The sequence below is a fragment of the Aptenodytes forsteri genome, unplaced genomic scaffold (genome assembly GCF_000699145.1).
Source record: "Aptenodytes forsteri isolate BGI_AS27 unplaced genomic scaffold, ASM69914v1 Scaffold53, whole genome shotgun sequence".
Classification (NCBI taxonomy): Eukaryota; Metazoa; Chordata; class Aves; order Sphenisciformes; family Spheniscidae; genus Aptenodytes; species Aptenodytes forsteri.
This window is the reverse complement of record NW_008795909.1, coordinates 3,395,819-3,411,235: the sequence shown is the minus strand read 5'-3', so window position 1 is coordinate 3,411,235 and position 15,417 is coordinate 3,395,819. Positions and strand designations below refer to the sequence as shown.

General features: G+C 40.5%; 1 protein-coding gene across 6 annotated transcripts in view; it reads left to right on the top strand.

The window, feature by feature from the left end:
- The window catches only part of MITF (melanogenesis associated transcription factor), a 73,617-nt gene that overhangs the window by 48,169 nt on the left and 10,031 nt on the right, over positions 1-15,417 (top strand). For 3 of the 6 annotated variants that reach the window (XM_009284365.2, XM_009284371.2, XM_009284369.2), the window contains 5 exons: positions 2,785-3,012; positions 4,352-4,435; positions 5,804-5,899; positions 11,690-11,807; positions 15,012-15,086. In XM_009284365.2, coding sequence (XP_009282640.1) covers positions 2,785-3,012; positions 4,352-4,435; positions 5,804-5,899; positions 11,690-11,807; positions 15,012-15,086 — 601 coding nt within the window. The remainder of the gene's footprint in view (positions 1-2,784; positions 3,013-4,351; positions 4,436-5,803; positions 5,900-11,689; positions 11,808-15,011; positions 15,087-15,417) is intronic. The other 3 variants (XM_009284366.2, XM_009284368.2, XM_009284367.2) reach the window with 3 other exon arrangements.

The window sequence follows — 15,417 nt, the reverse complement described above, 5'->3', positions numbered from 1 at the left end:
AAAAAAAAAGGGGGGGGGGGGGGGGGGGGGGGGAACAATTATGGAGTAGCAAAAATAGCACAAACTAATCTCATGTAATACAACAAAATCTTGGGGAAAGTATGTTCTTGTGAAATAAGTATGTGTTTTGCCGACAAAAATCCTATGTCAATTAGGCAGTGTGTGTTTCAAAATTTGACATGTAGTGGAGTCAGTTCAGTGTATTAGTATATCTTATAAATAATATAATATTTGATGCACAGTTGAGATGTGGATCTTAGAATCTTGCTGGTCCCTCTCCTGGGAGCGTGGAGGGTGGGTAGGAGATGGGTGCAGAGAGGAGAGGCTTTGTTCATTCCCATCGCCCTGGCAGGGCTGAGGGAGAACAGCCGTGGTATCTAATGCCTGTGGAGGAAAAGAAATGTGCAAATTCTGTCAGACAAGTAGGGTTTGTTTTTAAAGGAACGTATTCAAAGATAAGTGTTATGAAAATTAGTTGTTTACTGGCAACTTTATCTACTTGGAAGATGAAAATTTAAGTGAAAAATAGACTTATCTGGGTAGCGTAACTCTTACCACTGGTGATAAGAAAATTTATAACGCAGTTTGGGACTGACAAAGCAAGTGCTGTACTTGTCCCAGCAGACATCTGTATTGTGTTGTCTTGCGATTTAGTGCAACAAATCAGATTAAACTCTCTAGAAACGTTATCTTAAGTGTGCTTCCCTGGGCAGCAGAGACTTCGGAAAATAGTGCAAGCTGAGCAGCTTTTGATGCCTGTGCTTGAGTACAAGCTTTTGTCAAGGGGTTGGGTAGAAAGAAAAAGTAAGTTCTGGAAGGTGTAGGGACTGTGCACAGTACCGTGACTCTGCACAAATGCAGATAAGTACTTTTGGGACATGCTTTAGCGCAATGTCAACTATTCCTGAACTGGAAAGCCCCTTCCAGCTGTAGGTTGGGACAGAATTAACGGGCTCTGAAGCACCAGGGAGGCTGAGGACATGGTAGAGCTTTTTCAAATCCTTCGTGTTCAGCTGCAGGTCCTGGGGTGGATTGGTGGCTGCGTGGGCAGGGCAGTGGACTGCTGCCCCTGGAAGCTGAAGATAGGACTGTGTAGCCGCATGGGTTTATCCAGAGCACCCCACTGCCAGAGGATATGCGTTAGGCTCGTAGGGCATTTGTTCAGTTATTTCTTACTCTGTACTTAAAAACTTTTAACCTTACTGCTAAAGAAAAATACCATTGTCTATTAGTACGACTGGAACGAAAGATGAATAGCGAATTAGCCTTGAGCGAACTGTCAATCTGACTTTGATAGCCCATCACTTAAAAGGTCCTTTTATGTTTATGAAAAAGCATGACGTCAAAGCCAGGGAAAAAAAATAATACCGATACTTAGGGCTAAACTTGCATAGCTTCGAAGAAGAGCCCCTGTGTGAACTGTTTGTTTCTCTACATGCGTGGCTAATTAGCGTAGGTTATTATAAGTCTGAGCAGTAGCATTCAAGTTTCTTCTGCTGTTTTGGGGTAGCTTGTTTATGGTGCTTCCATACGTGAATCCCTCAAACTGGAGTAGCATAGAGCAAAGGATATTGCAGTCGCTTCTCTCACAACCTATAAGTAGTATGCTGGAAATGCTTGAGTATAATCATTACCAGGTGAGTTGTTATTGCAGACTTATTTTAAAACCTGTTGCTAAGAAGGCTTACAGTATACAGGAAATCCTTTTCCGCTGGTATCTAGTAAGCTTTATTTAATTTCTTCCACAAAAATAAGTGGGGGACATACATGGTCACTTGTAACAGCAAAAGTCACTTTAATGGAACTGTTTTAAAACAAAAAAACCTTCTCAGAGTATTATTATATTTTGGTTTGTTTTCTACCTTCTGATAAAAACATTAATGATCGGAGAAAGGTGACAAAGAGCTTCCAGGATACGGTGAAAATTTTGCATGGAAAAATTTGCCTTTCTTCTCTTGCTTATTTAGGGTGCGTGAGAATAGTTCGGTATGAGGTTTTTCATATTTTGTGTATAAAAAAAAATTCTAAGTACTGAAAAGCTTATCTTAAATACAAAAATAGCTGTTGCTGAGGACAGTGATTGATCTGAACTGAAACACTTCTTTTCTTGCATCTTATTTGCATAATGTGTTTATAAACGGGCTGTCTTATTTGTAAATGATTTAGGCCATATATCTGAGTTATAAATAAATTGTAGGCAAAAAAATGGTGTATTCCTTTTTTAACCAATGTGTCACTTTAGGTTTTGGGGTTTGTTTTTTTTTTAAAAAACCAACAACAAACCTTTTGATCTCTCTGTTACTTGACATCTGATAAAGGATAGCAATCCATACTGTTTGGTTTTAATTGGTAGCTACTAACAAGTAAAATGAGTCCTGCAGTGCAACTTGTTTCTCCATACTTTAGTGAAAACTAAATGTCGCGTAGCTGAAGGTCTGAACGGAGAACGGTCTGTTCTGGAGTATCTGTGTAAACTGGAAAATCTAAGCATTGGTCTTAAGTGAGAAATCTTATGTTGTAGAAAAATAAGTGGAACTTCTTGGTTTACCGTTAATAAGTCAGTTATTGAAACACTAGCTCATAACTGATTTTTTGCCACCGAATGTGAATTAATGACGCGCTGTTGATTTAGTGAAGCGCTGCTGAGTTCCTTGGAGCTGCACAGGTTTGTCCTTTAAGTCAAATGTTTAGCTGGTATATATGTCACAAATGTATAGCTCAAATCGATAGCATATATAATGATTCTGTAAAACAATAAGGCACTTTCTAAATTGTGTCATACAGGTGCAGACTCACCTTGAGAATCCAACCAAGTACCATATTCAGCAAGCCCAGCGGCAGCAGGTAAAGCAGTACCTCTCTACCACTCTAGCAAATAAACATGCCAACCAAGCCCTGAGCTTGCCATGTCCAAACCAGCCCGGTGATCATGTCATGCCGCCTGGAACTGGAAGCAGCGCACCCAACAGTCCAATGGCTATGCTTACCCTTAACTCCAACTGTGAGAAAGAGGTAATACGCTCTCGCTGTGCATATCCTTCAGTAAAATGGAATTGCAGTCTGCTTGCTTTCTGTTTTAAACCATATTTGCTCATTGTTAAGATGTTACGTTTATCTTCTTTTCTGAACTGTTCACTTTGAAAATGCAACTACTACCTCTGTGTCTGCCTGATTAATATATATTTGCATAGAACATTTTGGCAAAAAAACTGGTGTCCCTCTAACTTCCTCTTTTTTGAGTTATTTTAGCTAGTTTATGCTTATTAAAACTACTCTTCCCCCGCCTCCCTCCCCCTGCTTGATGCATGCGGTGAATAACTGACCTTTGGAAAATACAAAGCAGTTTTGTAAGCTGTAGCTTTCTGGAATAATGTTATTTATGGCTCATTCGTGTAGAAAGAACAAAGAGCATAGCAAAAATAACTGAAAAACACAAAGCTTTTTGAGATATTTTAGGTATTTTTACAGTAAAATTTGAGCAAGTCTCTTGCTTGGCTGGAAGGCCAGATTATCCCAACTAATATACCCTAAAATGTTACTGATTGCTGTTTCATGATGAGCTCAGTGCCGCAAATATAAGACTTCACTAGCCTATGCCTAGAAGTCCTTCGCAACCTTGTCTTAATCTTTGCTGGCAAAAACTTAGTTGGATGTTACGTGTATGCTCAGGTGCCGAAGGAAGATGATTTGAAAGATGTTAACAAGTGTAAGAATCATGTCAATATTTTTGTAACATGACAAATGGTTGTTTCATGATGAGCTCAGTGCCGCAAATATAAGACTTCACTAGCCTATGCCTAGAAGTCCTTCGCAACCTTGTCTTAATCTTTGCTGGCAAAAACTTAGTTGGATGTTACGTGTATGCTCAGGTGCCGAAGGAAGATGATTTGAAAGATGTTAACAAGTGTAAGAATCATGTCAATATTTTTGTAACATGACAAATGGGAGACAATTGTAGAGCTCCTTGTGTCCCCCCATCCTTCCCCCCCCTCAAGCCTTTGTGCCAGATTTTTAATACAGATGCACTCTGTGAGGAAAACATTATGCAACTTTGAGAATCAGTTATTACAGAACATGTTTTGCACATGCAAGAGAAATTACTTGTGCTCCAGAGCTTCAAAAGAAATGAAAATCAAATAGTGCCATCCTATCATCCTGGCTGTAAAAAAAAAACAAAACAAAACTTTTTTTTCCTCCAGATATTTACAGCTTCACTTTGCTGTGTCATCAGGCACATGTGTGCATGACACTGTTTCAATCGTGCTCTTTTTGGGACTGAGACTGTGCCATGAACTCAGATCCATGCTTTGCTTTTTCTTTTTTCTTCTTTTTTTCCTTTTTATTTCTGCAGGGGTTTTATAAATTTGAAGAGCAAAGCAGGGTTGAGAGTGAGTGCCCGGCTCTGAATACACACTCACGAGCATCATGCATGCAGGTACTGGATGACACAGGAGTTGGAGCACAGGTCCCCTTTCTAATGAGCATGTTTCTTTGAAGTTATGTTGAAGAATAAACTTGCCCCATAGTGTCTTAAGAAGTTGAATATAAGATGTATTTAAGGAACAAAATAACAATGTTGTTTATTAGCATTGATGTCAAGTGCATTAAGACATCCGGAGGACTAGTGCTTCTCTAGCACTGTAACACTGTAGGAGAAGAAGATACCAACCATGCTTTAAGGTCTCACTTCAGGAAGTCTTTTCTAATGCAGTTTTCCCAAGACTGCATGTATGTGTTCTCATCCTGATAGTTTCTAAGACCACATTTCTATGCAGATCACACTTGCATTTGAAAAGATGATATGAGAAGGCTTTAATCTATCCATGGTAATTCGTCCTTGTAGACATCCTGGTTTTTTTTTTATTTTTTTTTTATTTCTTTTTTAAAACTAAGGGGTTTTAAGAAGACTTTCGGATATGGGCTGTAACTGTTAGTTCCTTTCTTGCCCTTACTTCCAGTCAGTGTAATTCGTTCTGATCGCACTTTCTGAAGCTGATATAAAAATCCTATATACTACTATTTCTATCAATAATGTTATGCATTGACTTTGTAGATCACTGTCATCTAAGCTCCTTTTTTATAGTGAGCAAAAAGGAAATAGTCAATCCTGCAGGACAGTTCGGAGCACCTGCGTGGGTGCTTTGGAGGGCTCTGTTTCTCCTGACCGTGCAGGAGCTTACAGAGGCACCTTCCAGCCCAGCCCCAGAAAGATGGCTTGCACCCCCTAAAATCATCTCCGAGCTGCTCTTGGGTGGCGCTTCCTGGGAGGGTGCATGAGGGATATGAATCCAATGGATTCTGTTGTCGAGGGTGGGCAGCCTGTCACCCAGCAGCAAGCCTTTGTTCCCTCTCCTTCCCCTGCAGGTGTCAGGGGCTCGGGCATTACTGTCTGTACGCAGGTTTTGACCCCACAGCTAGAGGAGAAAGAGGTGGAGGGTAGGCAGGCAGCGCTGCACAGGGGAGAGGGATTCACGTTGTTAGTGTAGTTTGTTCTATGGGGAGCTATCTCCTCCGCCGTTCCTGGGAGGAACGGTGTGTCTGTGGAAAGGTAGTGCAGGGTAACTGCTGGTGGGAGGAGTGGGTTAGATCATGAAGCCTCAGCTTTGTCATGACCTGACTGTCTTGGCTGAATAGCGGGAGTCGTGGCTGACTGGATTTGGAGTGTGGCAAAACTGCACAAGCACCTCTGCTTGGGCCCATGCTGCAGGGAGCCGGTGTGTGGCTGAAGTGCTTTGTCAGGCCTCTGTATCCTAGTGGTTTTGATAACTGGTTTGTTTTTCTTTGTCCACCTTTTCTGCTGCAGATGGATGATGTGATCGATGACATAATTAGTCTGGAGTCAAGTTACAATGAAGAAATTCTTGGCTTGATGGACCCAGCCCTGCAAATGGCAAATACGGTACAATGGTCCTTTCCATTTGGTTTCCCTGTTAAATCTGTCTTTACCCGAGAGAACGCAAAACTGTAGCATGACTTTTTCTCTGAGAAGTTAAGTAGTATTGTCCCATAGAGGATAATTAGGTTTTCTTTGAAGAGTTTAAGGTATACAGTTGCAATGAAAAACATGAATTTAAAAACACAAGCTGGAGTCAGGTTGAGGGAATACAAAGGACAATTTTGCTTTTCTTATTTCAAAGTTAAGTTAGCCAGTGAGAGGACTGTAACAGAGGAGTGAACTGAACTAACAGAAGTCAGCTCATACCCACCGATATTAAAGATCTCCATGGACATTATACTTGGCTTCAGAAAGCCTAGAAGGAACCTCTGGCACCCCAGGTTCCTGTATCTTGTCATGTTTGAGTAAGAAATTGTATGCCACGCTTAAGCATGTGTTAGCATCCCTGTTCAGAGACGCTCTGGTTGAACTGTTAGCTCTAACATCATAGCTTTAGCTTAATCTCATTTCAAAAGGAGAGAAGTCCCTAGCTAGATGACAGCAAAGATGTTACAAAATTTAAGGGGAGAAAAAAAAATTTAAAAAAACAATCTTCAAAACAAACAAAAGGGGAAGGAATAAAGAAGCTTAAAAACTGAACGGGGGAAGGGGACATACAAAACCTGTGACAGAAGACAAGAACACGGAGGTGTGAAAATTGGTGAGCAAGGGAAGGTGCATGTTACCTCCGAGTTGCTGTTTCTGTTTGCTGGTTCACATTGTTGCGAGTATTAATATAATCGTACTTCTGGCATAATCTTATTTTGATCTTTTGTGGAGGGTAGCTCCAGTGAATTTTTTGCCTTAGGCTTAAGTGCTGTTAGATCTGGCTGAGTAGATGTCTGCCAGTGCTGGCTTCTGTTTCTTTTTTATCTAGTGCCAAAATTTACAGATTACCACGTAGCATCGATTTTTGTAGCATAGGTTTACATTTGCTAATAGTAGTCGTCTGATGTCATGTTAACCTAGTCCTACGCTCCCACAGATTCCCGCAGCCCTCTCGGAGATGATGTGCGTGCTGCAGGAAATGGCTCACCAGCGTCCCTCGCTAAATAGTGCCCTTTGAGTAGTCAGAGAAATAACTGCAGAGTCCTACCGGAAAGAATGGATTTTCCTTTAATCTAAGATAGCTTGAAAAGTGCATCTGTCCTGGAGTTTGAGAGGAAAACTTAAAAACCCATGAAAAGATAGTTTTCAAGATAGTTACTCTGTTTTTTATTGAGGGTTCAGGTTCTTCTGGAGTCCTTTCTCTGAAGTTCCATTGGATTGGGACCCGTTAAATTAGAGGGGACTTGGATTTCTTTGTGCTTTTCTTCCTCTCTCATTTCACAGGGGCCCCAGCAGTGGCTCTCTGCTTCCAGGCAAGGACATAATGATACTCTGTGTTCTCTTGGTGCAAGGAGTCCATGTAGTCAATATTTAGGGTAGTCTGCATCCCTCCTGCTTGCTGTGTGACAACAGGCCTTGTAAAGACTGCCTGATCCACGTTTGCTGTGAAATTTCAGAAATTGCACACTGTATGTGGTGAAGTCTGTAAAACAAGGATACAAAATAGCAGAATTAAGACTTCTTTACTGATATATTTAAATTGCTGGAGGCAAAAAGCATATTCAGTCTCTGAATTAACCTGGTACTAATCCTGAAGAGATGGAAATTGAACCATCTTTCCCAACAATTGGTTTGGAAAAAAGATGAACCTGATGTAACAGACACTTTTCTTTTGGAATAGGATTTAGCTCTTAAAACACACAACATTTAACTACTAAGGAATTAATGTCTGTAGACTGAGCTAAGACGAGGTGGAAGAAATCAAGAGAGGAAATGGTCTCTAAAGAGACACAATCTATAAATAACTGTGCAGAGACTACGACAAAGGCTGCTGTTGTTCCGTAACCAACAAAGACCAAAAGGACCAGTTTGTTACATTGGTAACAGTACTTAATTGATAAGCAAAATCAGGGATTTCTGTATAGAGCGAGCTAAGGGAAGTTTCAAAGTACCTCTTAATTGAAACGGGCTCATTGCAATCAACTGCTTGTTGAAGTGTTTGCAAACTTTATTGGGTCACAAGTTAACTGGCTTTGCTTCTGTGGTGAAAGGTATCACAAAATGGCCACTAGTTTGCCGAGAGGGTTTTCTGTGTAGATGTGACCTAGTGATTGAATTGCTAGGTACTGTGTAAAGTACTCTTGTATGCCAAGTTGAGATGACAACTAATTCCTTCAACTAATCAATTCTAGCAGGAGTCTGACATGGAAAGCTGTGTGAGTATGTGCAGCTCCACTTCTAAATGTGACTTTACTGTGGAAGTTAAATTCCAGAAGTAGAGGAGTCTTATTTCAGGGACTGTCACTGAGTGCGTGCTTGTAGGTAAGGGAACAACACAATACGTTGTAGGCTGCACAAGCTGGGGAACAGAATCCCTCCCGGTGTGTACTGATACCTTAGAAACAGCCTTGCTGATCACACAGCTGATGTCTCAATGATTTATATAGAGCCTGAATGACCTGAATGTGGGTGCTTGTTTTGCTGGAGTAGTAGAGGAGAAAGGCAAGCCTCAGACTCCCCTGAATGTACACTATGATGAGTCTGAAGTAATAATTACCGTATTTGAAATTTCTGTTATATAAAAGCAGTCATTTGTTTGCGCACCTTGTGAAGCCAAGGCCTAGAAATATGAAATCTCATGAATGAAGGCTTTTTAGACCATGTCATTTCGATGAAGATAACAAGCTAAGCCTGGCATAAGCCACTCTTCCTTCATTTACTTTTTGGGAGAGTAAACGTGGATGATCTGAATGATGCTGTATTTAAATTTCTTCTTAGCCAGAAGTGGCTAACAAAGCCTTAAGGGAAGCATATTTAAGTTGGAAAGATGCTAGAGTTTGGTGAAGGCAGGGAAGGAGCCTCCTTAGCACCGGAAAAAGGGCATCAAATTCCATGTGTCTCTGTTTTGAGACTTGCATCTTCCCAGTGAAATGGCTATGGGAGTTTCGAACATTTTCCCATTGCTTTGTACTTGGGCAAAGGGATGAAAGGCTCGACTGTCTTAATAGATTAGAGCTGAAATGTTTGCAAACTGTTTAATTTTTTTCCAGTTTCTTCCAATAGGAGGCATTTGAAATAAATGCCAGGTGTTGCTGCATTGTGTCCATTATAAGCCTCTTCTGGCTTGGTGTTTGGTGTGTCCCCTCCATTTCAGCCTAGTGACTGCTTGCGTGCTCACAGCACTGCCAACTTGTCCATCTCAAACCAATGCCCTCAGCATAGGGGTCCTCTCCCCTTTCCAGTACCCTGAACTCTGCACAAATAACTGTTGGCCTTACCTTACAAGTCAACTAATTTTAATTCCTCTGGGACCTGGAATAGAATTGGGAACAGAGGATGTGCCTCAATTTTAACTTATCTTTAACTGCAGGTATTTTAGCCATGTGAGATGAGCTGAAAGTGTTGTATGCACTTTATATTTTTCAGGTGGAAGGGGTTGTATAAAGTTTTAGTCCCAAAGATGTGACTTGCAGCCATCATGGAGAAGAGGCCTCTGAGAGGCTCATACTGAGTGTGGACCATACACGTAGTCACACTTGTAGTAAAAAGTTAGACCTGAAGCTTTGACCTGTGGAGTTCGGCTTGCTGAGAACAGTAGTCAAAGAAAGAAGCCGATCAGTCTCTTTACTTATGGATCACTGATTTAAACTGAGAGCGTTGGCATCTGCCTCTAATGTAAATTTCCTTGATAAGCATTCATGTGTACATGCAAACCTGCAATGTTTATCAGCTGTGCAAATTTCTCCCTTCATCATCTTTTATTTAGCTAATGCTGCATCAGCAGTGCTTGTGCTTTGGTTGTTGCACAGCTCTTGGTATGGTTCCTCTGGTGCTTGCAATTTCTGCAGGACTTCAGCATGCACATTCAGCAGCTGCTGCCTGCGTTACATTCCCCTTTTGTGGTGATTGCTTGCACAGGTCCTGTTTATTTGCACGGAAATCCAGCACAGTGTTGACACCTTCGGGGGGGGTGGGGGGGAATCATAAACCTGTTGTAACAAGCAGGGTCCATCTTTCAGTAAGTAAAGCAGCTTGGTGACCTTGACTATTCTCCATGTTTAATTACAACCCAGCTGCTTTGCTTTACCCAGGCTTTGAGATGCTGATTTCTAGATTTTGGGTGGGGGGGGTTGGGTCCTCTCCTTTTTTTTTTTTTTTTTTTTTTTTTTTAATAAATTCCCTGAAATTCCTAATTCGATTTCACATGTCTGGTTCTGAACTTCAAGTCCCTGGGCTACAAACAAGTTCTTTGTGTTCTCTCCATGCTTAGGAGCATGACTAGCAAAAGTGCGTCCAAGTCAGAAGGGTGTATGACGCTATTGCTGTGCCTGTGTCATGGATGCATTTGAGGGGCCAAAAGATACAAGGGTCAGCCTTGTAGAGCAGTGAGAGAGAGAGAGAGTGGTCACCCTGACATTAATGTGGATACGTCACAACTTGGACTGTAGTCTGTGATGGACAGCTGTGACCTTAGATTTATTATAGATGTTCCTTTTTTTTTTTCTTCCCCCTTTTTCTTAAATATTGCATTCAAGAGCTTAAGGGGAGGGCGAGGAATTGTAAGGCTGGATCTTGGTGATAATTCACTTACATTTTTCCTCTTTCACTTAAAGATTGAGTCAGGGGATTTAACCTTTGTCGTTGGCCACTGTCTGTTCAAGACAAGTATCAGCATGGCTTCTAGCTGGTGGTACTTTAATGGATGCACATCAACTTTGCTTCTTATGGTAGCTCCAGATGGCAGAGAAATTTTCTTAGGTCTCAGTCTGGCAAGGACAGTCAGTAGGAGTTTTATAGTCCAGGCTGCGACTCACTCCATTGTATTCAACAGCAGTATTTACATGGGTGTAAAGTTAATACTCTAATCTCTGCAGGGATCAGTGTCTTGGAGGGATTGGTTTTCTTCTCAGCAACGATGATAAGTGTTGCTACTCAGATAACATATCAGTGTTTTCTAGCTATCTTTTCAAAACCTAGTTTGAAAACAAAAAAGAGATGGGTAAAATAATTCACTCAGGATAAACTTCTTTAAATACGTTTCAATTTAAAGGGATAGCTTTGATAAGTCTTGTTGGAATACTGTCCTATTTCTGTATAAATCTCCTTACTTAAACATACCTAAATAAGAATAGCAGAATGAACAAGTAACCGAGGAAACTTAATGTCAAAATAATCTTCCTCCTACTGGTGCGTGTTCTTGTTACGTAAGTTAAAGTAAACTTAAATGTTTTCTGTGTAGGTAGCTTTCAAATCACTGGAAAATGTGATTGATTAATACAGTGTTCTCCCTCAAGCATGTGACAACGTGCTAAGTACTTTCACTCACATATTCCTGGAAAAATGGGGGCTTCCTCCAGGAGCGTTCTGTAGGCTCTTTCAGATTTTTTGAGTAAGAGAAGTGATGGGGGTACAGACGTAATAGTTTCACTGAAAAAATAAGGAGCAACAATACAGCAATATTGTCAGCATGTTACCTCTTCTGCATATTCTCTGTCTGCATATTCTTGAGAAGACAGAATTTTCGCAATGTAGGTGTGTTATTCCTCGTGCCCGTGCATATCTGCGACTTTTGCTGACCTTATTGCACGCTCTGTTTGCACATGGAAGAGAGCACAGATTTCTTAGCAGATCCTAACTCTGTTCTTCTGTACAAAGCCTTTCATAAGGGCAAAACAAATGATCCTTTTCCTTGTTTATCTTTTCCAGTTGCCTGTGTCTGGCAATTTGATTGACCTTTATGGCAACCAAAGCATGCCTCCTCCAGGACTAAACATCAGCAACTCATGTCCAGCTAATCTTCCTAATATAAAAAGGGAGCTCACAGGTAAATATGTCTATAATACCACCTTGGAGCAATAGTATAATTGTTTTGAATTCAGGTGATATTGGACATAATTTCTGTTATGAGAAAGAATATATGGATGAATAGTTACTTTTTGCTTTGTGGACCATTTTTTAGCAGACGTATTAGCCTGCAATGCAGTTGCATTCATGTGTGGGCATGTGTGTGTTCACTGTGACAAATTAAGATAAAGTCCCTAGCTGTTATAGTGAAATCTGCACATTGAACACATTGTGTCACAGGAAGCTTCCATGCATCTCTTGTAGAGCTGTTTTCTAGTTTGGGCTTATTGTTTGCTCTATCAGCACCAAACTTTAACAACTTCACATCTGGAGTCTCTGTGGGATTCATGTTGAGGAATGCTACATGTTGAGGCTTTACTCTAGTAGGGGAGGACAGTAATGAACAAATAGCCTGTTGTAATATGAAATCTGGACACCTAGATCCTATAAAATGTAAAATTAAGCACTCGAGAGAGAATATGCATCTCTTAAATTAAGATGAAAATTAAGTATCCTATAAGTTTCTTGCCATGTCGGTTCTTCCAGCAGTGCTCTGAATAAGTCGTGGGAGGCAGGGGGAGAGAGGAGGGACATTAAAAGCCTCTTTCTCTCAAGCACATGTGTACAGAAGCTAAATAGTTTGAAGGAAGAAATAAGAAGTTTCGTGTTCTCAAGCATGTTTTATTTTTGCTGTTCTGCTTCACTTGAAAGGATATAACCACATGTAGGGTACAGTATACAAGGCAAACTTGCCTGCAGGAGGAACAAATGGAGATCCATTCTAGAACCGATGACAAAATCATCTTAATACCCAGAAATGGCTGTTCTTAAGCCCAACAGGGAGTTATACTGTATGCAGTATGGTAGAGGCATAATTTCTTTCTTGTCTGTCGTCTTTCTGGGTTACTGTTGTGAAAACTCGCAGGCTGACTCAGTTGCAAAGCAGGTTCTGGGCAGGAATTAGTTTAAGTAGAGCAGTTTTAATAGCCCAGGAGTCAGCTTCTCAGGAGGAAATGCCACATCTCTGAGCTGGCAGATATTTGCATTTACATGACCACGCAAAATTTGAGTTCAGCACCAAATGAAGACACACAAACTGCACAATGATTTGTGGTTGCTAGAAAAAGAAAAGCTTGTACAGCGATGGAACTATGTTAAGAGGAGGGTGGGAGGGGATGAGAACTACTCAAAGTCCTGCATGAAACAGACAGTTTCATTGCCCCAGTTATAGAAAGTTAAAGGCGGCTGTAGACTGCAAACTAAACATCCAACTTGTCAGATGTCCGGGCTGGTGGATTCACTGCAGATGTAAGACTTCAGGCAAAGAAGGCAGAAAGAGAGGGGAAATCAGTGAGTGAAGTGGTCTTATGGAAGTCCTCAGTACATCAAAATAGACCTGAACTAAGTTAAATGTCGATATGCTACATTCACCTGTACACAGAAACAATTTAGATGAGTGCTTTTTCTGTTCAAAATATATGCTAGTAGATTGCATTTAATTTAGGAGAGGTTTAGGAATTAAACTCAAATTTAACAGCAGTCACTTTGACATTGATCTGGCCAAGCCTTTGTGCAGAAAGCGCTATTTGATGATGCTTTCTGACAGCCAGTGATTTTAAAATCAGCATGTTATTGCAGGCAGGAGTCTTTTCGTTCTCCATTTCCTGATTTTGCTGTTGGAATTAGGCTGGAGAGAGCTTGCAATATTTAAATCTAGCATTTGTCAGAAATCTTTCTCCATCCTACTGTATAAATATCAAAATTATGAAGAACAAAGAAAGGTCAAATCTATTATCCCAGTGTCTGATGTTGATGGCGGTTGTGAGTTCTCAGCTGTGGTTACTGAAGCATTTAGTGGGAATCCTGCTCACCCAGGAGTGCAGTTTCCATCAGTTTTGGCCTTACAAACCTCGTATCTGTTTCATAAGACAATGTCAGATTAAGCCCAAATTTCATTGAGACTTGCAGTAGTCTTTCAAGCTTTTTTTTTTTTTTTGATTCTTTGGGAGCCTAGCGTAGAAGATGATGTCTTGTTATACTGCATGTAATATTGGGGTAGCTCTGTATTCTAAGTAGTGAAGTAGTCAACTTCCAGTACTCCAAGGGAAACCCTTATCACCTCTTATTTTGAATTGGGTGGGACATAATCCGTATTCCATAAAAACAAAAGAATACAGGAAAGAAACTTGTTGGAATGAGGGGTTTGTTTCCGTAATGGACTGTGTGATAATAGATCACTTGTCCTCACTGACTGACTGCAAAACTAAATAATGCTTGCTGGTTTTGAGATCTAAATGCAACAGGGCAAGGATTAATAACCTCATGCTTTTTAAAAACTAAAAGGGATAGAGCAAACAAAAAAATAATTAAAATTGCTTGAGAAATGTAAGATCAATTGAGAACTGAAAATAACAAATTTAGTTATGCTTTTGCCTGAACTATTGCATGCCAAAGTCTGATAATAAATGTATGGAGCAAGGTTAAGAAAAGTTCTGAGTTGAGAAGACAACTGATGTCCAGCATGGTTGTCATTATTTTTCTTTTTGCTTTTCCTGAAGCAAGGACCATTGTTTTCTAACAATATTGCTAATAAAGGTGTTGAATTTTTCCTCTCTTTTTCATATAATGAGAACAGTTAGGGTAGCTGGAAAATACAGTATTTTTAATAGGTTGCTTAAGTTACACCTTGAGTCTTACGGTGATGTGCATGCACGTGCCACAAAAGGACGTAGCCTTAGTTCCGGTGAGTAGGGCCTGTGACTCCTGACTGCTTCACATCCTGCACAGGTAGCAATGCAATAAGCATGCTGTTCCTCTGGTTCAGCATCTGTGTGGTACGTGAGCGTGCCGGCTGTATGTAAACATAGGAGAAGGTATGTTGGATTTCAGCAGTTTGTTGTCTTCAAATACCTTGCTGAATCAGGGCCTCCGTGGGAAAGGTTCTCGTCATGGAAGTCAGTATGGGAAGTGTGGGAAGAGATGCTCCGCGGGTGCAGGGGTGAAGTTCAACACCAGCGTTGTGTTTTGGCAATCACAGCTTACTGTACAGGCCCTTCTCACTCGTTGGAATGGGTGTAATAATTGGTTTGACAAATATCGATCAGGCTTCCTGCGCAAATGTTTCACAGACTGAAACGTTGTGTTTGAATTACTTTAATTCTAATTACTTCATTCACATGCACAGCATGTATTTTTCCTACAGAGTCAGAAGCGAGAGCGTTGGCTAAGGAGAGGCAAAAGAAAGACAATCACAACTTGAGTAAGTTTTGGTTCTTCGCATTTTGCACCAATTCGAGTAATGATTTTAGGCGTTAAGTGTTCAAATGCTGGTGTTTTAAATCTGAATGAGACATTGCATGTAGTATATAGCACCAGTTCATTATGTTATGCCCATAGATCAAGTATCTCGAATTCTTGTGAAATGTGTGCTTAAATCTACTATTGAATTTTAAACTCTTTTTTTTTTTTCTCAATAAGCCAATTGAACGGGTGGTTGTTATCAATGAAATTACTGGGAACAACATTTGATCCAGTTGCTTTTAACAAATCCACCTTGCACAATTTTGCCCTTTTTTTTTTTTTTTTATTAA